Source organism: Trichomonas vaginalis, chromosome IV (assembly GCF_026262505.1).
Source record: "Trichomonas vaginalis G3 chromosome IV, whole genome shotgun sequence".
Taxonomy (NCBI): Eukaryota; Parabasalia; order Trichomonadida; family Trichomonadidae; genus Trichomonas; species Trichomonas vaginalis.
Window position 1 is genome coordinate 9,379,896 of NC_067206.1, and position 26,253 is coordinate 9,406,148.

The 26,253-nt window shown below is 31.3% G+C and overlaps 9 protein-coding genes and 1 pseudogene across 10 annotated transcripts, besides 2 other annotated features; 7 read left to right on the forward strand and 3 right to left on the reverse strand.

Annotated features, from left to right (window-relative positions):
- Nucleotides 1–1,502: 1,502 nt before the first annotated feature.
- TVAGG3_0058610 (uncharacterized protein) lies at nucleotides 1,503–3,719 on the reverse strand (the record flags this gene model as incomplete). Its single annotated transcript, XM_001579277.1, has 1 exon — nucleotides 1,692–2,099. The coding sequence occupies one exon, from the start codon at nucleotides 2,097–2,099 to the stop codon at nucleotides 1,692–1,694; it is 408 nt and encodes a 135-aa protein (XP_001579327.1).
- A 475-nt stretch (nucleotides 3,720–4,194) lies between these two features.
- On the forward strand, nucleotides 4,195–6,363 carry TVAGG3_0058620 (uncharacterized protein; the record flags this gene model as incomplete). Its single annotated transcript, XM_001579275.1, has 1 exon — nucleotides 5,160–6,089. The coding sequence occupies one exon, from the start codon at nucleotides 5,160–5,162 to the stop codon at nucleotides 6,087–6,089; it is 930 nt and encodes a 309-aa protein (XP_001579325.1).
- A 186-nt stretch (nucleotides 6,364–6,549) lies between these two features.
- Nucleotides 6,550–7,038, forward strand: TVAGG3_0058640 (uncharacterized protein; the record flags this gene model as incomplete). Its single annotated transcript, XM_001579274.1, has 1 exon — nucleotides 6,550–7,038. The coding sequence occupies one exon, from the start codon at nucleotides 6,550–6,552 to the stop codon at nucleotides 7,036–7,038; it is 489 nt and encodes a 162-aa protein (XP_001579324.1).
- Nucleotides 7,039–8,495: 1,457 nt separating this feature from the next.
- Nucleotides 8,496–10,208, reverse strand: TVAGG3_0058650 (uncharacterized protein; the record flags this gene model as incomplete). The annotated part of the gene is made up of 1 exon (XM_001579273.1): nucleotides 8,692–9,309. The coding sequence occupies one exon, from the start codon at nucleotides 9,307–9,309 to the stop codon at nucleotides 8,692–8,694; it is 618 nt and encodes a 205-aa protein (XP_001579323.1).
- Nucleotides 10,209–10,600: 392 nt separating this feature from the next.
- TVAGG3_0058660 lies at nucleotides 10,601–13,044 on the forward strand (the record flags this gene model as incomplete). The annotated part of the gene is made up of 1 exon (XM_001579272.1): nucleotides 10,622–12,964. One exon carries the CDS (start codon nucleotides 10,622–10,624, stop codon nucleotides 12,962–12,964), a length of 2,343 nt encoding a protein of 780 aa, XP_001579322.1.
- Nucleotides 13,045–13,255: 211 nt separating this feature from the next.
- TVAGG3_0058670 (negative regulation of mitochondrial outer membrane permeabilization protein) lies at nucleotides 13,256–15,511 on the reverse strand (the record flags this gene model as incomplete). Its single annotated transcript, XM_001579271.2, has 1 exon — nucleotides 14,310–15,437. The coding sequence occupies one exon, from the start codon at nucleotides 15,435–15,437 to the stop codon at nucleotides 14,310–14,312; it is 1,128 nt and encodes a 375-aa protein (XP_001579321.1).
- Nucleotides 15,512–15,923: 412 nt separating this feature from the next.
- Nucleotides 15,924–18,645, forward strand: TVAGG3_0058680 (uncharacterized protein; the record flags this gene model as incomplete). The annotated part of the gene is made up of 1 exon (XM_001579270.1): nucleotides 15,965–18,604. One exon carries the CDS (start codon nucleotides 15,965–15,967, stop codon nucleotides 18,602–18,604), a length of 2,640 nt encoding a protein of 879 aa, XP_001579320.1.
- A 43-nt stretch (nucleotides 18,646–18,688) lies between these two features.
- Nucleotides 18,689–18,815: a mobile genetic element.
- Nucleotides 18,816–23,395: a mobile genetic element.
- On the forward strand, nucleotides 21,824–22,408 carry TVAGG3_0058710 (annotated as a pseudogene). Its single transcript has one exon. A coding segment is annotated over exon 1 (585 nt).
- Nucleotides 22,641–22,907, forward strand: TVAGG3_0058720 (uncharacterized protein; the record flags this gene model as incomplete). The annotated part of the gene is made up of 1 exon (XM_051221337.1): nucleotides 22,641–22,907. One exon carries the CDS (start codon nucleotides 22,641–22,643, stop codon nucleotides 22,905–22,907), a length of 267 nt encoding a protein of 88 aa, XP_051106323.1.
- Nucleotides 23,396–24,572: 1,177 nt separating the features above from the next.
- On the forward strand, nucleotides 24,573–24,935 carry TVAGG3_0058730 (uncharacterized protein; the record flags this gene model as incomplete). The annotated part of the gene is made up of 1 exon (XM_001579269.1): nucleotides 24,573–24,935. One exon carries the CDS (start codon nucleotides 24,573–24,575, stop codon nucleotides 24,933–24,935), a length of 363 nt encoding a protein of 120 aa, XP_001579319.1.
- Nucleotides 24,936–26,253: the final 1,318 nt, after the last annotated feature.

A 26,253-nucleotide genomic window follows, 5' to 3' on the forward strand; every position in this document is an offset into this window, starting at 1 on the left:
GTAATAACTTCAATGTCATTGATGGAATGTGAAATATCTGACTATAAATTCTTTGATTTTGAAATGTTAATTTTGATTCTTACATTTCTTAGTCATCTATTATGTTTCTAAGTCATCTATTATGTTTCTAAGTCATCTATTATGTTTCTAAGTCTTCTAATGTGTTTCTAAGTCTTCCATTATGTTTCTTAGTCATCTGTACTGTTTCTTAGTCTTCCATTATGTTTCTTAGTCGTCTGTACTGTTTCTTAGTCTTCCATTATGTTTCTTAGTCGTCTGTACTGTTTCTTAGTCTTCCATTATGTTTCTATGTCATCTGTACTGTTTCTTAGTCTTCCATTATGTTTCTTAGTCTTCAATTATGTTTCTTAGTCATCTATTATGTTTCTTAGTCTTCCATTATGTTTCTATGTCATCTGTACTGTTTCTTAGTCTTCAATTATGTTTCTTAGTCATCTATTATGTTTCTTAGTCTTCCATTATGTTTCTATGTCATCTGTACTGTTTCTTAGTCTTCAATTATGTTTCTAAGTCATCTGTACTGTTTTTAAGTCTTCTAATGTGTTTCTAAGTCTTCCAATGTGTTTCTTTAGTTTTATGAGCTTTTAAATTTGTTCTCACTATTACAAAATTAGTTAATGTAATCTTTGAGCTTTGAGAAATTAGAATAAATTCAGGAAATTATATGAAGAAGGTGCAAAATTTTTTCTTCTGAAACGAAGTGATTCGTAACTATAAGGAGGAATAAATCATCATAATAATCAACATAGTAAATAATTCTTTGTGTGAAAAAAACTTCTGGTATCCAAGAGTCTGAGTGTTAGTGAGGAGTGTATTGCTACTTTCCCTCCCAGGATCCATAAAGTCTTCACTCCGGGTGACTGCTGCTAAGTTTGCTTAACAATTCCACAATTTGCTCCAAGAATATAGAGATGGTGACTTTCTTCTGGTCAAATATCATATGTGAGTGGAGCCATACGTCTGAGTATCGAGAATACTGAGTACGTCAGGTCAAGATGTCTTAGCAAACAGTGACAAAACCTCCTAATTGAGGAAAACCACAAAATCAAATCGGTTTTTTTCAATCGTAAAATCATTGTTTCAATTTTTTGAAAGCCGAAAATTTTATTGTAATTTTCTATTAAATTTTACTATAAATCTATAAACTAGCAAAATTATTTTTACATGATTGTAAAGATGTAAAATTTTTATCCAATGAAAATTTCAAATAATTGTTGACAGAAAATAGTTATTCAAGTTCTTTCAATTTGGTTTTCCTTAAAAAGGCTTTAATTGCCATATGTGAATCAGAATTACGAAGAAAATTTATAAATTGATTTAAAATAATTCAAATCCATCAGCAGAATAACAAAAATTATAATAAAATCAAATGTTTGTATAATGGCCATAATATTTATTGGTAAAAATTTTATGATCGTATGCAAATTTTGACAAAATGATATAATTCATTCAAATTCATCACAAAAATGCTTTAATTATTGATCTATTATAATATATCTAGCTTGTTTTTTATATGTTTTTATTTTGGAAAAAAATAATCTACGATAATTGCAAAATTCGATTCCAATAATTTTGAAGATCAAATTGATCGAACATTGGCACTCATTTTTAAAAAAAAATTAAGTGATGAACTCCCTCGAAAATTTGTAATTTACAATTTTGTAAATTAATTAGTCATCGTTCTTTTCATGCTCCTTATTTTCATCATCCTTATACCCATGTTTAAGTTCGTTATACACATCTTTGATGTGATCTTTGATTTCTGGCCAAAACATTATATACCATCTGTAAAGTGTTGGTTGATTCTTTAGTTTTTTCGTATAAGGTATTCCAGTCCTTTTAGAAAGTCTGAGAGCCATCTCTCGAAAGTCTTTTATTGTAAGATCAGTAATTTCTAAATTCTTGAAAGATTCTTGAAATGCGGTTTTATCTTCCATATAACCTAAAAGTTCCTTGTACACCGTACATAAATATTCTGCAATCCTTTCATCGTTGTGAGCAATCCTCTCAAGCGCAATGTCCTCAAGCTCCTTTATCAAACCCGGAAAATCTTGGATCATTTGTTCATCAGCGCTCATGTTATATTCTTGTTAAATTTATAAGTGAAGGAAAATGACATTTTGAATAGTTGTAAATTTTGGAAAATATCACTTCTAACGTTGCGAGAAAAAAAAATTGGAATGACAATAAGTGTTTTTGATGCATTCGTGACTAGAGTTTATATTACACCAGTTTCATATAACATACTATTCCATAAGAGTCTGTTAATCTACAAAAATCACTTCAATCCAAATCAACTCATTCAACAAGTTTCACTTGTATAAAGTAGATACCAACATCACATTGAAATGTTCTATTATTGGAAAAGGATGAAAGTTTGATGAATTTTGAGCGATTATTAGTCCATAACTTTGTATTATCAAAGTAAATGAACAATATAAAGAAGAAGAATCTAATAGAATTGATACAAATAAAGAATTGATATCTGTTCCAATTTTTCTTGATACCAAACCCATGGCACATTATGCACTTAGTAACCTTGCTTGATGTTTATCAACTTGTTTAATAAAAATTACTCTAAAATACTATTAATTTTTATTCATAAAAAGAATTAAGAAGTAAAAATGTAAAAAACCAATTGAAAACTGGTTTTATAAATGGAAATGTCGAACATAAGGTTGGTGTAACAATTAGTGCGATCAATATATGAATACAAATTCGAATTGTTGAGAAAATTATTACAATAAACTTGATTTGTTGCGATAATGAAATGGAATAGATAAGTGAAAGTAATACTGAGTAGAGAGTACCGAAATCGAAATTAAAATTATCGGAAATAATAAAAATTATAATTCCAACGAATGGAATGATAAAAAATATATTGCCGTAACTGTTTTTGAAGACTAATAAGACTGTGAGCATACAGTTATAGCAGAAATCATGAATAATTTGCTTTGATTTCGAAAAATCAAAGTTTTGAGGTAGTGTTAGTTGCATCACAAGTCCAAATGCAGCTATTGCTAGATTAGTAATGTGGGTTGTTTTGTTTTCGTCTGTATTATAAATCTTGAAAAATATAAAGAATATATATGCAAATGAAATAATTATCAAAAAGAAATTAAGTATTTTCATTAGGTATAAAAATCTAGTAGTGAATGTAGTGATGATAAGATGAATTCCTTGAAGAAAAATGTTATCTCCATATATCAGAACTGTAAAGTCAAAAGATGTAATAGATAATGAATTATTTCTATACAATATGCAGCAGTTCGAATCTTTTTGAACAGGAGTGAGAGTTAAATTATTATGGATGAAGCCAAACTGATAATTGTCATAATTCTGTGTGTAAAGATTTAATGTTGTTGAGGCATTAAACTCCTGCCGGTTTTGTGAGCATAAATCGACTTGCAGAAAAAAATTATTTTGGGGAAAATTATTTACTTGGATTGATGCTTTAATAAAGCCAGAATCTCTGTTTTCACTAGAAATTGTGCTATTTTGCTGTAGTAAACTAAAACCAGGAAGCGTTATGATAGAAATTAATAATAAAATTACCCAAATTGAATAAATAACATGTATAGGATGATTTTGTAGGCTGAAAAATGTATATTGATTTGGATCATCTTGAGATATTAATGAAACATCTTCCAAATCCTTATCATCATCCAAAGATGTTTTCATAATATGGTTTTAAAAAATCGATATTGAAGGTTAAATATTGAAAAGGAAATGAATTTTATTAAATATATTGAGCTATTGGCAATAGATAAGAATTTTATTAATAAATATCCTTTTATTAGCAAAATTTCAAGGATCAGAATATTCTAATTGATTAATCAATCTAATTTATCAATATCAAATTTTCTAAAAATCTCTAAATTTTTTCTAAAATTTGAAATTTGAATTAAAATCTGAAGATTTTTGAAGATGAAAAAACAAATATAAATTATTTTTGGAAATACAAGATCATTCAGAAAAGGGTATTTTATGATATTATATCATTATCTGCGTTAAAATGACAGTTTTTGTTTTTTTTCCATGTCAGAATTTATGCAAAAACCCAACTTTATTGATGAAAATGATTCCCCACTTAACGCTCTTATAAGTTCCACAAAATGTTAAAATAAAATTTTGCCAACTTGAATTTGGAATTCTAAAAAATTGAATCCTAAAAAAAACTTGACATAATTTTTAATGTCGTTTTCCCCAAACATATCTCAGAGTATTCAGGAACAGTCTTTTAAGACCTTAGAAGAACTACAAAAGATAACATTCAATAATCAAAGACTTGAACAACTTGCTATTGAATATTTGTCATTTTTAAAGAGTTCAGATGCAATTAATGTAGACATCAAGGCAATAAACAACAAAATAGCAGAACACGGCGTCGATCTTGCCTTTCTCAATAAGATTTCAAACATCAGAAACTTTGCTTTTAAATTGGGGCAAATTTGTAAGATCCCTTACTACAATGGACTCAAACAAAAAACCCTAACATACAAATTCTTTGAAATTTTTTGGGGAGTTATTGAACCCCATATCAAAGAAGCTTATGAACAAGCAAAGTTGGATAATGTTTCTTAATGGGCTTCATAATGGTACATGATGCTTCCAATTAGTGCGAAATTATTTTTTTATTGTTATTTTTTATTGTTATTATTTTTTATCATGAATATAAGCGATATACAGAAGATATTCAATCCAAAACTTAAAGTACCTAAGTACTTGGGTTAGAATATTAAAATTACTATTTATTAAAATGTTTTGTTTATTATTTCATTGCTCTTTGCCAGAAATCGATCACAATCATTAAGTATACGAACCTTTATATATGTACTCATAAACTCTTAGTAAGAAATGAAATATATTTGTTCCTTTTGCATTTCATCTAAAGATACCCAAAAGATAAGATAGCACTTATACATGAAATAAACATACATTGATAAACCTATCCAAAAATCTTTTGTACTTGAGTTTTATTTTCAAATTCGCCTAAAAATTACCTGATTCGTGTTTAATCAAGCAGAACTTTTCCATATGATTTATGTTTCTTTTCTTTTTTTCGCTTTGTAAGGTTTCCTCATCATCTCCGATCTCCAAAAGTGCCAAAAAACGTGTCATAATCGTCGAGCTCGAAAATGGAATCATTGCCATCAGTCAGGAGTAAAACAAGTTCAAGTTCTACACGAAGAACATCCCTTTCAAGCGGACATGAGAAAAAGAAACAACCACAAGTTACACAATCTGATATTCACCAATTAAGGTTAAAGACCCAATACTTGGATCAACAGACTAAAATACTTCGAACACAATTGAACAGAGTTCACGATCAGATTAATGCGAAAACTAAAACAATCAATAAAACAGTTGGAAATTCAAATCAAATTGCTTCAAATAGTTTCAAGACAAAAATTGAACAACTTACACGTTCAATAGAAGCTGCGACTGATACAAAAGAGAAACTTGAAGAACAAATTGAAGTTGTTAAAAATAACGATAAAGGTGCAGTTGTTGTTGAACTTCAAGAGGAGCTGAAAATGGCTTACTGCGAATTACAAAGAATACATGATGAAATTGCTGAATCCCAATCAAACGGCTCTTCAAATGTTAAAAGATTACAAACAGCAAACTCCAAAGTATCAGATGAATACGCTAAAGATCTTGATTATAAAATAAACAAGCTTCGACTCTCAAATAAAGACATAAAAGATAAGATTATCGCTTATCAAAAGAAAATTGAGAGAAACAATATCGAAAGAGAGCTAAATCAGCGAAATAAAGAAGGAAAAACACTCCAATACGGTAAGGTCGAGATAGAAGACAACAAACGTTACAGAATAGAAAAATTTAATTTAATTGCTTCAAGTTTGAACGATGAAAACGCAAAATTTGAAGAAAAGGTGAAGTTACTTAACGATGTAATCAACCAACAAAGAGAGAAAATCGTTAATCACCTAGTCCAACAAAGTCCAAGGAAAGAGACATCCAGGAGTCAAGGAACTACAAAACAGGAAGAGGAGGAAGCTAACGAAGAACAAAATTCAGGAGAACCTGACATTAATTTCTAATTTTTGTTACAAAAAGATTCTGAAGATATGTTTAACTCTAATGTTATACATATATCAATATATCTTGACTTATTTTTAATATTGTCCAAAATTATTTTTATTGAATTTTATTTTCCATTGTTAAGCGGCCAAATGCTACAACATTTATATCACTATGAAGTTTTCAACCTTACTAGATAGTAATTTTCAGTTTCTATCACTTGAAATTTTTATTATTCACTTTTTTTTTCACTATTATACTTTTCTTAGAGAATCTTATCAATGAAGATACTTGCTATTATGGATGATAATGTTTTGTTTGCTAAATACTTATGATTATTTAATTTTTCATATTTTTTTTATTTGTAACTTTGAGTTTCCTTGAGAATCAGTAAACTTGATATTCATAAAAACCGTTTACTTTTATAGAGGGGGACTCATTTCTCATTATGATACCTTTTTTTACAAATTTATTATTTCGATGACTGTAACACCTCAATTCACAACACAAAGTGCATTTGGCAATTACAGAGGGACACCAAAATCACCTACGTCAATGTTCTTGTATTCCTCAACATCTAGTCAAGTCAAAGCTCAAAATGACCAGTTATTACAATTAAAGGAACAGTATTTACGCTTAAAGGCACAGTATATCCAAGAATCAAAGGACAGCAGCGCCAAAATAATGAGTTTGGAAAGGCAGCTCAGAACAAAGCAACAAGAACTTGAAAAACTCGAAAGGGAACTTGCTCAGTTACGATCTAAGGGAGGAATATCTCAAAAATCAGGATCAATCGGAGCTGTTGAGAAAATTTGGAATATAATGAATGATTACCGCGAGCAAATCAAAAACGGAGCTCTTCAAGAACCAAAATCATCACCAAATATAGGAACACCAATACATATCAATGAAGATGATGAAGATGAGATCTATACTAGGATTCAACCAAGAGCTCACTTTGCAAAATGAATTTATGGTTTAAATCTTAAACATTTTATAATTAAAGTTCTTAATTTTTTCATTGTAAGAGGCATGTTAATAAAATGCAGTTAAAAAAGTTTAAAATCATTTATAATCTTTTTGATTTTTATGCTATGCCTATTATATTTCTATCTGAACTAATACATATTCATGTTGATAAGTTTGTAGCATCTATTTCATGATTTATTGTCAGAATTACTGAATTTTATGGAGAAAACATGTATTTGCAATGAAATACATCACGACTCTTTTTTATTATACGATAAAATCGCTAACATTTGATTATGAACCGGATCTGCAATCACATAATAAAGCTCATCCAAAATTCATCCAAATTGACAAGTTCTCAATTCATAAATATTGTTCAGGTATAAGTAGTCAACATTTGTTATATTTTAATTAAGGGTTTCGTTTTGCGAAAAAAACGTACAATACGCAATTTCGCTAAAAAAACATTTAGCTAGCAATTTCGACCTTTGACTCCACTCAAGACGTCACTTTTTTAATTTTGCGGTATCATATTTTTGGAAAATCTTTATGAATATTATATAAAAAGTCTCTTTAATATCTATATTTCATATTTTTATCGATTTTTAAAGTTTTTGCGAAAAGTATTCAATTATTTTTGCTATTTGGTCGGGTAAATGTCAGATTTGCGACATTTTCTGATATGATATTCAGATTCTACGTTGATAATAATGCTTATAGAACCCTCTTGCTATTGTGTCAAAATTGCGAAACCGATAGCAAAAATATCTCGCAATATCAAAATTGAGATATTGAGTGAATTATGCATTATAGAGATTAAAAATCTGATTTGTGAAAACATCTCATCAGTTTCTAGCTAATTCAAAAATCTTTACTATCTTATTCGATTAAAATGAAAAGGGAATAGTTTCATTATGCTTTAAATGACAGCCTTATAATATAATCATAGTTTTCGCTCAATATGCAGCATTTTTTTTTCGAAATCTATGGTCAATATCCTAAATACTGATTGCTTTGCATTCATATCTCTTACATTTTCTATACCCACATCACTATTCATTGCTATTCCTATCTTTTTCATTTTTGTTTGTTTCTCATAATTTCTCAAAAAACATGATAACTTGATATTTGTAAATATCATACTTTATAACGTAAATAAGAACTTGACCTATTAAGAAAAGCAGTAATGAAAAGAAAATCTGAAATTCATAAAAATTACAAGTTTCTGATGACAATTAGCTTAATTAAACCAGGTACAAGATTATATAATTGTATTTTCTATCCAATTATCCATATAATATCTTATCCAGAAAAAATAACTTGATCAATACCAAATGATTTTTTAACTAGTAAATAAAGTATTTTCTTTACACACACATTGTATATCATAGTTTTTTTTTTTTGGTTTCGCAAAACATCCAAAAACAAATATGCTATAAAAGTGACAATTTTAGCAAAACGAAACCCTTATTTTAATCCAATATTATCATCAAGATATCAACTTTTTTTTAAACATCGATTCAATTTCAATTTTTTCATAATATATTCTGGGGATGAGTAGGGTGTGGGTACATAAGACATAAAAATATGTTTAGAATTTTTAAAACAACTCAAAGATTAGGGAGGATAGCTAGTGTTTCGTTAATCAAGTTTTTACTTATGATGTTTCGCGCAACAATTAGCTCCAACTTTCCAAACTCTATGGTTGCAATATTGGCATTTGTGTGCATAACAAAAATGTGATCCTGGAACTCTCTGTTCTTTGCACATATCGCACTTATGATCACGACAATAATTTGAAAGGGTAATTCTTTGATTCTTACAAAGAAGACATTTATGATCAGTGCAAAACCTACTGTCAGCAGTTCGACATTTATTGCAAAGATGGCATTTATGGTTTTTACAATAACTACTATCTGTTGTTCTCTTTTCTTTGCATAACGCACATTTGTGAAGTTCACAGTAGTATGAATTTCCTGCTTTATCATTACCACAGTGTGGCCAATGACATGTAAATTTTGGGTATGATGTAGAGGAAGAAGCTGATTGTGAAGATTTAACTTGTCTTCTTGGAGTTTTCTTTTGCTGTGATTGCGCACAATTTTTATTAATATCTTCATCCTCAACATCTTTTTCTACATATTCATCATTTTCATCCTCGGAATTTGATTCCATTGGAAATGAGTTCGCATTTGGAAATGCACTTGCAAATTGTTGCGCCATCATATTCATTTGCTGCGCATACATAGTAGCCATTTGCTGTGTTGCCATGCAATATAAATAAAATATCAATTTTGATTTTTCAGAATGAGTAGGAATTTATAAAAATCAGATTATTCATAATATATTCTTAGCCAATCTCACCATTAACTAACAGAAAAAAACACATAATCACTCATATATTGGTCAACTTGGTTAACATACATTTGAGTCTATGATAGTACAGAAAATTTATGTAATTCTATTGGAAATGAAATCAAAATTGATATTTTGTAGTACTCAAACAGCAAAATGATTTAAAATCAGATAAAATTGCGCTTTCTAATTGCAAGCAATGACCAAAAATTCGAATAAAATTATCTATATGGATTGAAGACCAAGTTTTAATTTTTTTGGTATATTTCACAACAGTGTAGTTTATATTCTTATGTGTATCATACTATTGGGTTTCATTTTTAAGAATATAAAGTAACAGAAGCGGGGGAAAATAACTGTGATCTGTTGTTAGTATACAAATTTTTTATGTTATCACATATCGTAATATTTTACTCTTCTCAAAGGCTCCAATTTTTATCGAAGAAATATCTCTTTCACAAAAGATGAAGCAAATAAAGTTTTTGCAAAGAAATTTAGCTAGTAAATACAATCAGATTAAAAATGTTCTCCCTAGGGAAGAAATAACAAAATGAAAAATAGACGGTTTTGAAATAATGAATTAATAACTGTTTGCATAAAGGGATGAAGTATGAAGGATTTTTGACCGAGCTAGATAATCTGCATTTTGAAATAATTGGGAAATTTTCAATTGTTTATTGAGAAAGACGAAAGTTGAAATGTATTATCATATGGCTGATATTCTGCAGAAAGATGTGTAGCTTCATAAAAGTTGGTTAATGGCCGTCTAAATCTACGCCAAAGAAGAAATTGAAATTGCTCAATGAATTCAATTAATTTATTTTACGAATCGGTCCAGCTTATTACAAGCCAAAGACTCAAATTTCATTAAAATCAAGTCCAATAAAAATGACCATTTTGATAAAACAATTGAAAGGACTCCGATAAATTCTCCACAAAAATCATGTCAATTTGTCAATCATAAAAATTACAATTTCTAACTTGCATATAGATATCTAACAATATCGCCACAAATTAGTGTAATAAAATGCTATTTTATTAATTTGATTAAATATCTTTAATCATCACCTTATGGGGATCAATAATATCCACAAATTTTAAAGAAAACTAAATTAACGCAAATCGTTTACACTGATATATGGATGTAAAGCGTAAACTATATATCGTCGCTAACCGTCAACAAACAGACCCTTTATTTCTGAATAACCGTCTTCAATAAGAACATATCATGGAGGCCGACCTTATTGAACAAGCCAAGAAATATTGTCAAGAAAAGACCCAAGAAGCAATTCTCTTCGCCGACATCGTCGAAAAGTATAATGATAATAACGACCACCACCAACCAAGAATTTGCGTCGCCACAGAAAACAGAATAGCTTTATTCAAAGGCAAAACAAAAATCGAATTTAGCCGTGAACGTTATTGGGTAGATATTACAAAGTTAGTTTGGAACGAAGAAATTAAAAGAGTTGATTTTATTTTCAAAATGGATCAAAATAAAAAACTTCTTCAAGTCCGCTTTTCCAGCAATAAAGCTGCCGAGTACAGGACGATTGTTGCTGACTATCTAGCACGCATTCTTCCACCAATTCAAATGAAAGAAGCTAATGTTCAACAATTCGTTACACATGATAAAAAGGCAGTTGCAATCTCCGCAGTTAAGCGTCTCGAGGCCTACTCATTCAGCAGAAAAGTCGAAATACCTGCGAATGTCAAGCGTGAATTCTTCGAGATCATTCAAAACCGTTACAAGAAAGTTAGACTTCCAGGCACCGATAAGGAACACGGTTTCTTGATTGCCGCCTTACAAGCTGACCCATCTGCTGAGCATCTCGTTTTAGTCGGCAATGAAACAGAAGATCTCTATTCTGTAGTTGCTGTCATTCCTTCCGGCTATTCTCCGTTCACACACATCACATTAGACACCCCGAACACAACTAAATTTGTTTCTATGTGCAGATCAATCAAATTAAGGCCAAATTTGTTCCAGACCGAAGGATTCACTTTCAAGAACTCAAACTTCGACCAAAAACTCGTTGACAGGTTCAATGAAGAATTTAACTTCAAGAAATTCAGAGCTCTTACCTTCAATAACTCATTCTCACCAGAAGTTTACGATTCTTTCGTTGAGAAGGTTCTTACAGAGGAATTCTGCCAAACCATTGAATATTTCGGCATTGAAAATCAGCAGGGCCTCAAAGTTCCAGTTATTCTTACCAAAGTTCCAAATGTTGTCGCAATTTCATTCGCAGACAACGGCCTCGAGCTCGGCACTGTTCTTAACGACATCACAGCCGCAAATCTTCAGAATCTTAAGGCAATTAACTTAGCAAATAACAAATGCGAAAATGATACAGAACTCGAAGCTCTCTTATCCGAGAACATCGAGCTTATCGATATTTCTGGCTGCACATTCTCTACCGGAAAGCTCGTTAGCTTCTTAACTGCCGTATTTAAGGCAGAATACAAGAAAGGCCTCACAATCATGGCCAACAACCTCAAGACCTCAGCCGAAGAACTCGGCAAGGCCTTGGACACTCTCGCTACTACCAGAAACTGCAGCCTTGTCGGTCTTTCTTGGATAGGAAATCCAATTGGTCTAACAATGGGCCAACTCTGCCGCAGCATTCCTCAGCTCCGCATCCTCTTCCTCGATGACTGCTTCGATAACAACACAGAACCATTCATTGTCAATCAAATCGCAGAAGCCCTCAAAGACCTTCCTAAATTCCGCAAACTCTCCATCAGATCTATCAACAAAGTCGCCGGCAATGCAATCCTTCCTATCCTCAAAGCTCTTAAGAGCAGCCAGTCGATTGAATACCTCGATGTCAGAAACCAGAAAATCGGAACAGAAGGTCTCCACGCCATTGCCGATATCATTTCTGCAGGCAGACCACTCAATTTCCTCGATTTCGATGGTTCGAAGCCAGAATCTTATGATGATATCAAGAACATCGTAGACCTCTGCTTAAACAACGGCCAACATATCACAATCTCATATCCATTACAAGACGTCGCGGAGTTCGTCCAGACAAACAAGGAAATTCAAGGATATCTTACAGTTTCTCTCAACAAATTAATGAATTACCCTACAGAAGAATACGATCCAAAGGATCCATTTACTACTCCATTCGACAGATTCGTCCATCAGCCAGAAGTCGAAACCGAATTTCCACAATTCCGTTCCCGCAACATTGTCAAGTTCTTTGAATCAGCTGAAGAGATTTCTGAGATCGAAATCAAATCTCCTAAGAAGGGCGCGAAGAAGTCTTCTTCATCATCATCCGATGAATACGAAGATGACAACCAACGCCTTAGAAACCAGAGAGATAGAGCTGCTTTCTACCTTGGTGAGGGTGAAAATACAACAGAAGATAACCAAGATGACGAGGGCATGAAGCCACAACAAGAGCAGATTAAACTCAAGTTCGATACTGATGATTATAGAGATAAGATCGATTGGGAGGACTGGGATCCTGCTGTTCTCAAACCATTCGATAACTCTACTGCTCTCCAGAAAGTTGATAAGAAATACCACCTTGATGTCCTCCGTGAAGCTTTACATTAAGACCTTTAGCGATTTTCTTTTTATTCGTTTTTTAAAATTTGCATTTTTATTATACTAAAAAATTGACATTTATTCAATAATATATAAGGTCGCCAAAAAAAAGTGCGGAAATTAAAAACCGCAGTTTGAGTACTTTCTGAGAGTCTGTTTGTCAGAAAGTATACATTTGTAAACTTTCTGACACTAAAATTTTTTTGGTCCTTTCAAAGTTTTTGACAACGTCAAAAAGTATACATCGGGGCTCTCAATTTTCCTCTCAAACGGCGGTTTTTTAAAAACGCTCAATTTTCACTTTGATTGGAATTCTTGTTTTTTTTAAAAACCTAGATCCTTTTGGAATGATATTTAATATTTATACAATAAATCTGACTTCTATTTTGTAAACCATGTGACTATGCAAAAGTCATATCAGTTGATTATCATTGCAAAGATGGAATTTTAACCCGAAAATCTCGATACTCATATGGAAAATACAATTCACAGAGCGATTGTTTATACTTACTTAGAAAGATTCATCTCATATCCGATGATTATCTTGGCAAATTTGAAATTTTAATCCAAAAAATCTCGATATTTATACGGAAAATACAATTCACAGAGCGATTGTTTATACTTACTTAGAAAGATTCATCTCATATCCGATGATTATCTTGGCAAATTTGAAATTTTAATCCAAAAAATCTCGATATTTATACGGAAAATACAATTCACAGAGCGATTATACATATTGACTTAGAAAGATTCATCTCATATCCGATGATTATCTTGACAAATTTGAAATTTTAATCCGAAAATCTCGATATTCATACGGAAAATACAATTCACAGAGCGATTGTTTATACTTACTTAGAAAGATTCATCTCATATCCGATGATTATCTTGGCAAATTTGAAATTTTAATCCAAAAAATCTCGATATTTATACGGAAAATACAATTCACAGAGCGATTATACATATTGACTTAGAAAGATTCATCTCATATCCGATGATTATCTTGACAAATTTGAAATTTTAATCCGAAAATCTCGATATTCATACGGAAAATACAATTCACAGAGCGATTGTTTATACTTACTTAGAAAGATTCATCTCATATCCGATGAATATAATGTCAAATTTGAAATTTTAATCCGAAAATCTCGATATTCATATGGAAAATACAATGACTTAGAAAGATTCATCTCATTCACAGAAATCTTGATTCTATGGAACAATTGAATTAAAGTTTTTAAAAAATATAATTTTTTTTTATTAACGGAAGGAAATAAGAATAAAGTATTTATGAATATCTATTTTCTTGATTTCAATCATAAATCATAGATAGATAATAAAAATCTATAGAGGTTTACTTCTTGTCTTCAAGAAGTGGTTCTGGGTTGAGTTTCTGCTCTTCGCCGTAGTAAAGACCTGGTATCTTGATGATTCTGTTGTAAATGAATGATCCAAGAATAGAAATACTGAATCCGGCAAGTTGCAAAAGTGACATCAAATTAAGTGGTTCACCAGCACCAGAATTTGGAGCAATGTAGTAGATAACAACTGAGAGGGCCCAAACAGCAGCTGATCTGAGTGCTTCGTAGATGTTACGATGGATGGCAGAGCTGAATGAAGTAACAAACATTCCTGTCATGTTGTAACCGAGAATTGCGAGCATGTAGAGGATGATGAAGATGAATATGATAAGACTGTGTGCAATCATGATGAATGTTTCGCCTGAATGTTCGAAAAGATTTTCGCCTGCGCTCTCTGGAATGATTTGAGCGACTGGGATAGCGAGGAATGTAGAGAGGTAGAGGCCCCAAAGTCCTTCGAATGAAACAATTTCGTTTTCGGTGGCATCAACATCGTGAAGAAGTTGTTCTTCAACAATTGTCTGGAAAGCCTGGAGAGCTTGAGCAATAACGATGAGAACCATGGCAATAACTTGCATACCGGCTGGAACTTTGGATGCAGAGTTTGTAGATGAGTTGGATTTTCCTAAAACTGCGGAAAGACCGACAATTGTGATACCAAGGATTGTTGTGCAAACACCAAACCAGTCAACGCAGTAGAGTTTCTTCTTTCTGTAGAAGATAGCAATCAAAGCTGTGAATAAAAGAATTGAACCACGAGTCATCTGCCAAACGGAAGGTGGAAGGTAAAGGAGACCGATGTTCTGTAAGTATGTTGCAATTAAGTCACAACCAGCTGGAACAGCGACAACTCTGAAGAGACCAATTCCACGGATTTTTCCGCCAGTTGTGTACTTAGGGCAACCGCCTTTCTTGAATAATGGAGTATCGAAAATGAGAAGAGACATAGCAATGAACATTGACCATGTCTGGAAAACGGGCTTTTTGAATTCTTTAATTGTATTGTGAAGACCAAGTGATTTCATGTTGTAGAGAACATTACCTAAGACGGCACTGCTTGCTCCACATATGAAGAAAAGTGTAAGAATTAAAGTTTTGAACTTAAAAGAAGCTTCTCCCATCCTGAAATAATTCGGCTTTACAAGTATTCAATGTTCAACCGATGAATTTTTAATCCAATCATTTCTGATTGCATATTTGATATGATATTGTTATATAGAGCGATTTCGGTCGTACTTGAAGATCGTTATCTTTCCAAATTTCAAATTGAGGAGATTTCAGATTCATTATTCGTCAAGAAGATTAACCAAATAGCTCTATCATCTTTTGCAAATATAAAAAACAAAAGATTTAATTTAAGAAACACAGTTAGCAGCTTCAATATCTTTTCAAATCTAGAATTAAGGCTAAAATAAGGCAAAAATCAAAGGTTAATGTGATGTATAATGTAAGAACTAATCCAAACATGCTATTAACCATTAAAAATTTAGATTTCATATTAAATCATGGAATTAAGATATGATTTCCTTTTCATTTATGTAGTTTTCATGAAATCTAATATTATTCTCATATAGAGAGACATAAGATTTTTGATATGAAATTGAAGACGGTATCGTTTTCAGGTGCGAAAATGAAAAATTCTGGGGATATGTCGGCCTCGTCTCACATCGATCCTCATGGCCTTGATCCCAACGAGGTTATAAACAGCTGTATTAATGATACTGATAAATATTTAAGAGAATTACTTAAAATCCGTTTCGAAGTCGAATGTTCAGTTACAATTGGAGAAGATTTCTATGAAGAAGCCACAATTCATCTTTCTTCACAATTTCTTTGCATTAAAATACCAGGAGAACACCCGAGCATCATAAATCTATTTCTTCCTCTGTATAACATGGGTTTCAGAGAGGTAGAAGATGAAACATCTGGCAAATATATCCTTTCGATATCTCAAAAGTACAAATCAGAGAGTCTAAACTTTCCATTAATCGAAATTGTTTTCAGAGACGGCGAATACCTTGCTAGATTTGCTAAAACAGTGAAGTTCTGTGATGAGATCTACAAGCACTTTTATACTTCGACATATGAAGTCAACAAAGTCCAATTTATTTTGGATAATGTAAATTGTGTTGCAAAACTCCAAGTTACACTTGATTCGATACAATGCATTGATAAGAACAAGGTTCTACTTAAAATTCCAAGAGATGACAAAATGGAATCAATTTTGATGCAAAATTATCCATCAGACCATTCATTACAGAGTTTACAACACGAAAACTCGAAGTTATTCTTCCAAATCCGAAATTCCGTTGCAATTTTGGACTTTTTCAGCATTGAAAAATTTGAAGAAAATTTAATTCCTCAAAAAACGTTTTTACAAGTGAAGAAATTCCTTCTTTACATGTTCTCACCGATCAAGAAGTCGGAAGGCATCATTTCGGATGTTTTTGAGTTTGATGTTCCCGAAATTCAATCTGCATTAGCTTCATACGATCTTGAGAAGCTTCTTGATGGCGATTACGTTGCAGAAACACCCGACAACAAACATCAAACAACGAAACAGTTCTTCCAAACCGATGTATCAACAGATGCCGAAAATTTCATGTCACAAATGCAAGAAAAGATCGAATACTACAAAGAAGAAATGAAGAAAGAAGAATTACGTCAACAATCGAAGTATGAAATTGAAAATGAACTCTCTACAATCATGGCAAAAATAACCGCTGATTGTGAAAACAAATTCCCATATCAAACAAACGAAAGTGACATCAAAAGAGACACAATCAGTCTTGAAATGTATGAATCACTTAGCAATAGATTATATGAGATATTGTCTGATGCGAAACCCGGCCAAGTTCGAGAATTAAAAGTAAAATTCGGTTTGGCAACGAATGTTACTTATGACATGTTTATGGAAAATTTGAGAAAATACATTGCAGAAAATACTCCAAAATTACGTGGAGATTTAAAGGTGAAAATAAGGGAAGAACGCATGAAAGAGTTAATTGCTAATTCAGGCATGGGAACACAAATACATCAATACGGAGAACCCGATGAATTTGTTTTAATTATTACACCTTGTTATCCTGTTTTAGACATCAGAGTATTTAAAGACACTGATCCTGAATTCGAACTGGAATCAACTGTTATTAACAGTCCATTTATTGCTACTGATATCCCTGATAAATACTATAAACCTGTGAATCTCAAATACATTCATGAGATACAAAAACAGTATCTTCCTGAAGAAGGAGAAGAATTAAAAGTTGTTCAAGTTCAAGGTCATGATTATAAAATCAATGTTCCTAATAGTAATGCTTATAAGAACGCTATAACAGTTATAGCAAATGTACAACCAAACACTAAATCTATAATTGCAGCAAGCGCTTTGTTGAATAACTTGACTGGTTCTCATGAAGGAAAAGGTGTAAATTATGTAAAATTTGGAAAACAACTCAAAAAATTGAAATTCAAAGTTAGAGATATAGAAACTGTTATTAAATTGTATCCGATTGTTGATATACCTTCAACTATTGTATTCTTTAATCATCTGCTTGAAAGAGATGCTTGTTCAACTTTCTTTAATTCTCTTGAAACAATGTATGATTTCAAACAAAATAATTATGAAAGTGATTCAATTATGTTAGTTCCAAACGCATGCACGAAAATAGCTAAGCAATTGGAAGGAGCAATAACTACTTTGGCTGATCCTGCAAGTGAACTTTTGTTCGATGATGTAGAAAGTCCAATTGTAAGAATAACTAATAATGTTTCGAAGTTTTTGTTGTATGAAACTAATGATAAGAAATCAATAAATCAAGAACCAAAAGTTACTCCTTCTTTTGCTTTGGAATTTGAGGGAGATATAGAGCTATCAATTCAATATCTCAGTCTTGTTTTTGCTGATTTCGTTAGAATTATTTCATATCCTTTGGATTATAATGACTTGAATTTGATGCAAAATATGTGGGACTTTATCAAATTAGTTACACCGAAAATGTATGATTTGACAACAGAATTTTGCTCATATTTCGATGTAATAAAGTATCAAGGAACAGATACTTATAAATTGGTAAGATTCCTTGTCTGCGGAATTATCTTTGATGACTTACAAACATGGTGCATCAAATTCTCTGAGAGAACAGATACAATTGGTCAACATTCTTTGGATATGATTTTAGTGTTGAACCAATTACAGAGAATTTCAAACGTTCTCAAATCAAAGAATCCAAATCTCGAAGGATTCTGTCGCCAAATAGAATCTGTTATGGCATCAGTTTTACCATAATTAATTTTAATAAGTGTATTTTTTTAAATTTTTATTGTTTTATTCTTGTTTTTTTTTTATTTTTTTTAATTGGAGTTCTATTCTTAAGGGTGCACTTTCGCCCCTATGACACGGCTTTCAATTCAGATGTCCAAGGCTAATTTTCAATGAAGCTTCATGCCTGTTGTCAGATATTTGAATTAAAGTCAGATGGGCGTATGTTCAGCCTTAAGGATACCCTTACGTGTCAGATTTTTTGCGCATACGAAGAAGTCATGCTAGACATGAGCTATAAACCTGAAATTTTAGCAACATATTTAAAACTTTTTAAACTACAATACACTTTAATATTCAAGAACAAAAATATTCTTTTTAGAAATTACATAATTATTTTATGTGAAATCTATATAAAAACATATTTTGCGAGCGTAACTTTTTTCTTTATAAGCACCTTATATGACTGATAAACTGTGAAGGCACATAATTGTTAATTCATAGAGTTGATATGTTTCCAAAATTGAGAGGAAATTTGAAAATTGAATACCCTTTCAATTCAATTTTCAAAAGATATCAGCTCCTTCAATAATTGAAGGACGATTTTGATCATTTGCTCTTAAAACAAGTATGCCATGGAGAAAAAAGTTACGCTCGCAAATCTGAAATATAACTATCATATAAAAAAATTAAATTTCTAATTTTTTACTCTATAGATATTATTGGCCACTTGTGTAATGCATAAAAGTTTATGTCATATGCATACATTTGGAAGTATGGGAGACGAGGGAAATTACTTCTATGAGGCACTAGGATTTTTAAAAATTTCTCTATCGGACTCACCATTCAATTTCTCGAAAATTAAAAAAAAATCAATAATAGCTAAAATGTATTATGCATAACAAATTTTAATGTTACATGGTATTTTTTGAACTTCATGACATGAATTTTCTTTATATTATTTTTTTTTGGATTTTCTATGATTTATGCGATAGGCTGGAACAACATTGTAAGTGCAATGATATCATTTATAGAGAAATCTAAAACTTCAGCATTCAGAACTCGCAACCACAAAAATATTCATTTGCTAAGTAAGTAAAGTTGATTAAGTTCGACACTTAGCTTTTATACGTAAAACCAAGTGTGTATTGTTATTTCTTGTTAAATTATTGAGAAAAAAATAAATTGTAAGAGAAACGATACTGATTATTGAAATAATATTGAGGGTAGCTGCAGATTTCTTCATTAACATGCCGGAAATTTGTTAATCTTGGTTTTCTATCATAAAATCTGTCGAAGAATCTAAAAACGGAGATATGAAATAGAGATCATGTAAATCTAGAGTATCCTGTCAGAAAAATAGACTAAGCATGTAACCCTTTTTTGGTCATAAACACTTTTTACCACTTAGTCATACAGATGATCATTAAATTTAAACGAGCACTTTTTGTCAGAATTTATTCTTTTACAAAGACAGAAGATTTTAGTATTATTTAATATTAGTGCTGTAGCAAAATTCAAAAAACGGTGAAAATTCAGTGAATTTGTGAATTCACATTTTTTTTCGACATTTTTCTTGATATATCCATGCACATTAAGAACACAGCTTTGATACGCTTAAAAAAGCATATTTCATATGAAATTGTTAAAGAAATAAACAATTTATATAAAAATTGCACTTATGGGCAGTTTAGATATATAATTTATATATAACATATATACAAATCCATAGACAAAGTGCAATAACTACAATGTTGTAGAAAATTACAGCAGAAATACTGACTTTTTGAAGGATAATAAGAATTCTTCTAAAAATACTGAAAATTAACATATTTCTGTACTCAATTTAGTATATGCACAGAAGTTATGATTTGGTGTTAGGTTTTTATGCCCCAAAATCTAGATTTTTGTGACATCAAATCTTATTAGTGGATAAATCAAAGACTGTCATTTTGAAATAAGCTCATATCAATAAATATCCATTTAAAAGCCTTATTGTAATATGTAACTAGCAAAAAGCCTAATATTTATCAAAATTAATCAAATCAAATGATCAATATTCATGATATGTCATCAGCAATAGCTAATTGATATTTTATTTTGTATTGATATTCATTTTTCTCATATTATACACGATTATATCTCTTTTTTTAAAAAAAGTTTTTATATTAGACATGAAAGTTGAATTAATACAATTTTGTACTAGAGTTTGTTTGTATATTAAATAATAATGATATATACTTCAACATATTGCGTCTCACCATTACCAAAATGTAATTTTGCATACAATTTTCTTTCATTTAACAATGATGTTATTTGAAAAGTGATACTTCCATGATTATTGATTAATGTTCCATCATATATAGGAATGAATGTTAAACAAGACACGCCTGCAGCTGGGTGCATTCGTGGCATTGTGATAAGGCTTATATATAAAGACTTCTCTCGATCAGCATTACGTCAAATGAATATTGACCCATTATTTTGGCGATGCGCTAGTTCCAAGTAGAAATGCTTTGGTATATTTAGGTTATGTCTATATTTATGAATCATGGTATTATTGATAAAAACGTTCTTAGTCATTAAATCAATCCTAGTATCTAAAGATATAATTTAGATTTTTTTGTTTATTGCTAAAATTAAATACAGTATAACTTTCTTTCATATTGTCGGTACTAACAATACAAGATTGTGTTGAAAAAAACTTAAATATGCATGAAAATTAAATTTAATGTGTAAATATGATAAAAATTTCAACTTTACTAATAACATACATAAGTTTCTGATAGTTTAATATAGTTCATATTGATGTGACTGTAAACTATATCAAAAAAATATTTTTAAATATTGTTATGCAAATAATGGGATTTCTAAGGAAAAAATGATTATATTTGTTATATAAAGCAATCTTTTTAATTATTCACTACGTTTATTACATTTTTTGCCGACCATTTACGTAATATGCCTCCACCAAGCAGACGCAAACAACAAAGTCGTGAAGCTAACGAAAAATCAATTGAAGCAAGAAAAAACTCCCAAGAAAAGAATGCGCCAAAGGAAGTCGATCCAAAACACTGGACTGCTTCTGTAATTGTTAATGGTGACTCTTATACTCGAGCAAGGAATTTATTTCAAGATAACAATATTAAAGTGCCGAGTGAAAAAGAGTTTTACCGTCATCAAAAAGAAATAGGTAAGGTAATACTAGAATATAAAGAGCAATCTATTAAAAATGCTCAACAAACAATGAAGAAAGATACATTTTTAAGCACTGATTCGCATTATAATGTTGGCAGAAATGCTACAGCGTGCCAAAGTTTAATGATGGACAACCGTGGAAAAGTTGTTGGTGAAACAACTGTTATAAAAAAGAGCTCTGGAGGAGACTTTGAAGGCCCATCCAACATGATGGAAACAGAATGTCAAAGAGGATGATGTCAAATTTTGACTTTACAAATGTTTCCACAGTGGTTCATGACAATGACAATAAAACGAAAGCCATCATCCAGCAATATGCTCCGAATGCTAAAATTACACTTGATCCTCGTCATTGTGTACGTGCAGTTGGCAGAGCTTTCGAAAAGCTTGAAAATGGTGGATATAAAGAAGCAGCAGGAAAAGAAACTGTTAATCAACAGAAAGAAAGTGAATCACAGCCAGCATTCCCAATCAAATCTAAAGCAGAAGAGCCGAAGAAACGTGGAAGACCATTAAAACACCAAGAAAAAGTATTTCATCAGATATATTCGAAAGTTATTAAGTGGTTCACTTTTATTATCATGCTTCCAATTGAAACAACGAAAAAAATTTTCCTATGGAAGAATACATTAAATCATTTTATCGGAAGGCATGAAAATTGCCTTCACGAAAAAGACAAAGAATATCCTGTGTTTCAGCCACTTACAAAACCTGATTTAGCGAAGCAATTTCAACGTTTTACAGATGATGCCGCAAAGTTGATTCCAGAAATTGATCCTAATGCTCAAACACAACAAAATGAATCGATACATCACTCAATGCTTACTCTCAGTGTCCCAAAGGAAACAACGCAAAATCGTTTGAAATGCGTACGGCTGTTACAATTTTACAAAAAAACGAAGGAGAGAAATGCAAACAAGAAATATACAATCGTGTCAATAATTACCAAATATCTCCTTCAATCCGCGAACTCCAAAAACTTGAATATGAGAAAAATAAATCCAGAAATCAAAAGAAAGCTACACCAGAAACAAGAAAAGAGATCAACAAGGCAAGAAATGCAAAAAGATTTCCTAAGGATAACCCTACAGGTGATTACAGAGGAGGAAAGTGGACCCCACAAGATATCTAATTTTCAAATTTGAAATAAACACATATTTTCTTTGTATTTGAAAATATTTTTATATTATAAGATTTTTGAACCTATAAGTAGCATGACAAAAATTATATAATTTGCTCCTTTTTTATTTTAGTATACAAATATCCCATTTGTTATATGTTCGGTATATATATGATGATATTGTAATCAATTATGCTTAATGAAGCTTTATCCCGTGAACCCCTCATATTATTGGAAAATAAATAGCGAAAACATGTAGAGCTGCTATGTTCTCAAGTGTATGCTGATTTTTGGATTATTTCATGAAAACTAATGGCGGGATATCTTGCATTATTTAAAAAAATTGAACTATGCAAAAATAAATAGTATTATATTTTTTCTCATGAAATGCTATTATGAGACAACCATAAAAAACCATATGTTGTATTTTTATAATTTGATTGATTTTTTTTACTATTTCATTAATCTTTTATGAATAATAATTATTTTTAATATATGTGAAAAAAAAAAAAAAAAAAAAAAAAAAGGTAGTGGGGCCTCCAGGCACTTCGTGCCCTCTAGCCCTGAAGATGTTTAGTATAAATGAAGTTTTTATTCGGAAAGCCTTCTTCTGGGTCGAAAACATTATATAATGTTTCACTTTTCACAAATTATATATGTTTTCATGTTTTGTCACTTTTCTGTCACTTTTCAGGTAAAAACATTTTTATTATTATATATAAATGAATTTTACAAAACCACCGTTACCGTTCTTTGGAAATAAGAGTAGATGTAAAGATATTATATTGAGAGAACTTAAGAAACTACCGAATGGTCTAACATTTGTAGATTTGTTCGGTGGAAGTTTCTATATATCCCATTTGTGCCATATAATATTCCCAGACTCAAAGATTATATGCAATGACTTCGACAACTATATGGACCGTCTCAAACATATTCCAGACACAAACAATATATTGAAAGAGTTAAAAGAAAAGATACCTATAGGTAAGATGGAACATATACCATTAGATAAGAAAAATATTGTGAGAGAGGTTTTGAAAAAAGCAGAATATATAGACTGGGATAGTATATCTGCTAGACTATTATATAGTGGTTCTATAAGAGTTCATGACATTGAAACACTTATGTCAAAAGTTTTATATCTTAACTATACAAATGTTTTCAAAGAGGACATAGAAAAATATATTGAGGGTATAGAGTTTGTGAGATGTCATTGGACAGATTTGTATGAAAAATATAAAGACAAGGAAAATGTTTTCTTTATAGTGGACCCGCCGTTCTATAACACATGGGATTTTCAATACCAAGTAGACTGGACTTTGAGAGACTCTTTAGAAACTTTAGACGTTTTACATAACCATCCATGCTTTTACTTTACATCCGATAAAAGTGGTTTGGAAACCGTTATGAGATGGTTAGAGGACATACATGACTATGAGTTTAGATATGACAAGATAGAATATGAGAGAGGTCCTATAAACCGGAGAAAGTGTCATAACGAAATTTTATTAGTAAGTAAATGTGGTTTGAAATAGGACTACTTGTTTTAGGTTTTTTCCATTGTGTCATTTATTTATTTGACGTGGCAGAAAAGTACAGAGAATATGAAGATGAACCAATGCCTGCAAATGTTCAGCATATGTACTCGTAAGAGATATTTTTATCTAATATTAAATGGACGCACAGAACTTAGCGAATGCACAGCAACCTGGACAACCAAACCCAGAGAATATTCCAAATGAAGTTAGAATACAAACTGCAATGGCAAACTATGGTCAAGTGCCAACAGATGTACAAATGCAAACTGCCATGTCAAATGACGCTGCGTTAGGTTTGCCACCATGGTATGCAAATATGAGATGGAAAGAGTTTTATACAAACCCTGAAGTGGGATATAAACAACTTTATGCAGATGACGCGAACACAGGAGTTGACCCAGAATATGTTTTCTACCAGAGGAGAAACAGAATGTATGAGCTCCAGTTAAAGAATGCTATGGAACTCAACAGGAAACGTAAGAGACTAGGCGGACATTAGATTTTTACATATAGTAAAATGGGTTTCTTCAGTAAGATTGGAAACTTCTTTCGAAATGTTGGAAGAGGTATATGGAATGGAATAAAAATCGTCGGAAGAGGAGTATGGAACAGTGTCAAAAATATTGGTAAAAGAGTAGGTCAGTTCGTTGGTATTATACCTAAAGACCCTGAACCAGAAGAGCAAGCTCCTGTTATACAACAGCCTGAACCTGCACCACAGTCTAGTTGGCAACCAAATCCAACACCTCAACCGTATTAAAAAATTATATTTTTACCGTTCGATAGTAGTTGTATATGAAACTAAGTTCTAAGTAAAACGCATGGTATAATGGAATTATTCTTTTTCTTCCATCTGTAGTAAACCATACTTGAAAGTCTGAAATACTTCCACTGGTGGTTCGTATAACTTGTAGGTTTTTCGTAAAAGTCATTTGCCAAGCATAAGAAAGAGTTTTGGCGCCAGAAAATGAAGCATGAACAATAATAGCATCTTGGTCGAAAACATTTTCATATGTTCCATTAGGGTTTTCGACTTCATAAAAGTCTGGGTGTACTGGATATGCTGCAGGCTGATTTAACATCCTCATAAATCTATACCATGCCAAGTTGTTATATTTTGTAGAAATATAAACGTTTTCTCCAAGGTCTTCTATTTTATTGATTTTAACAGTTGCATTTTTCCTGTCATAAATAATATCGAGATGGTACTCTCCTCGTCAATGTTATACTGGTTTGCATATTCGATATAGATATCGTTTATTTTTTCTTGAAAAGCTTGAAGAGTTGTTTCTAAGTTTACAAGCAAACTAACTTGTAAAAGTTTTCCCTGTTCAAATTTCTCATACATACGTTTTTCTTTGTTATAGTATCGAACTTCAAAACCGACCGTAAATGGGAAACCATGTATGGCTTCTGAAATGAACTTCATTCTACGAAAGCCAATAGCTTTTGTGACAGATGGGTCTCTTAGCCATCTTAATGGGTAGTCAAAACGATAGCCTTCATGCTTTACGGTCTCTGTCTCAAACTTTTGACCGACATTAGTAAAAAGTTCATCTAATTGTTTAGTTGTAGCAACTCTTGAATTTTCTTTTTCTATTGAAAGCATATTTTATCTAGAATAAAAATGTCGAAAGATATTGCTTCCATAAGAGAAATACAACACAACCGACAACTCATTATGCAAGCTCTAAATAAGAACACAACAAACTTTTCAAACTACTCTAAGATATCTGAGTCATTGAAAGAAGGAAACTTAAAACTGACATTAAACCCAATGACAGATGAGTTTCTGTTTCAAGACAATAAGAACATAC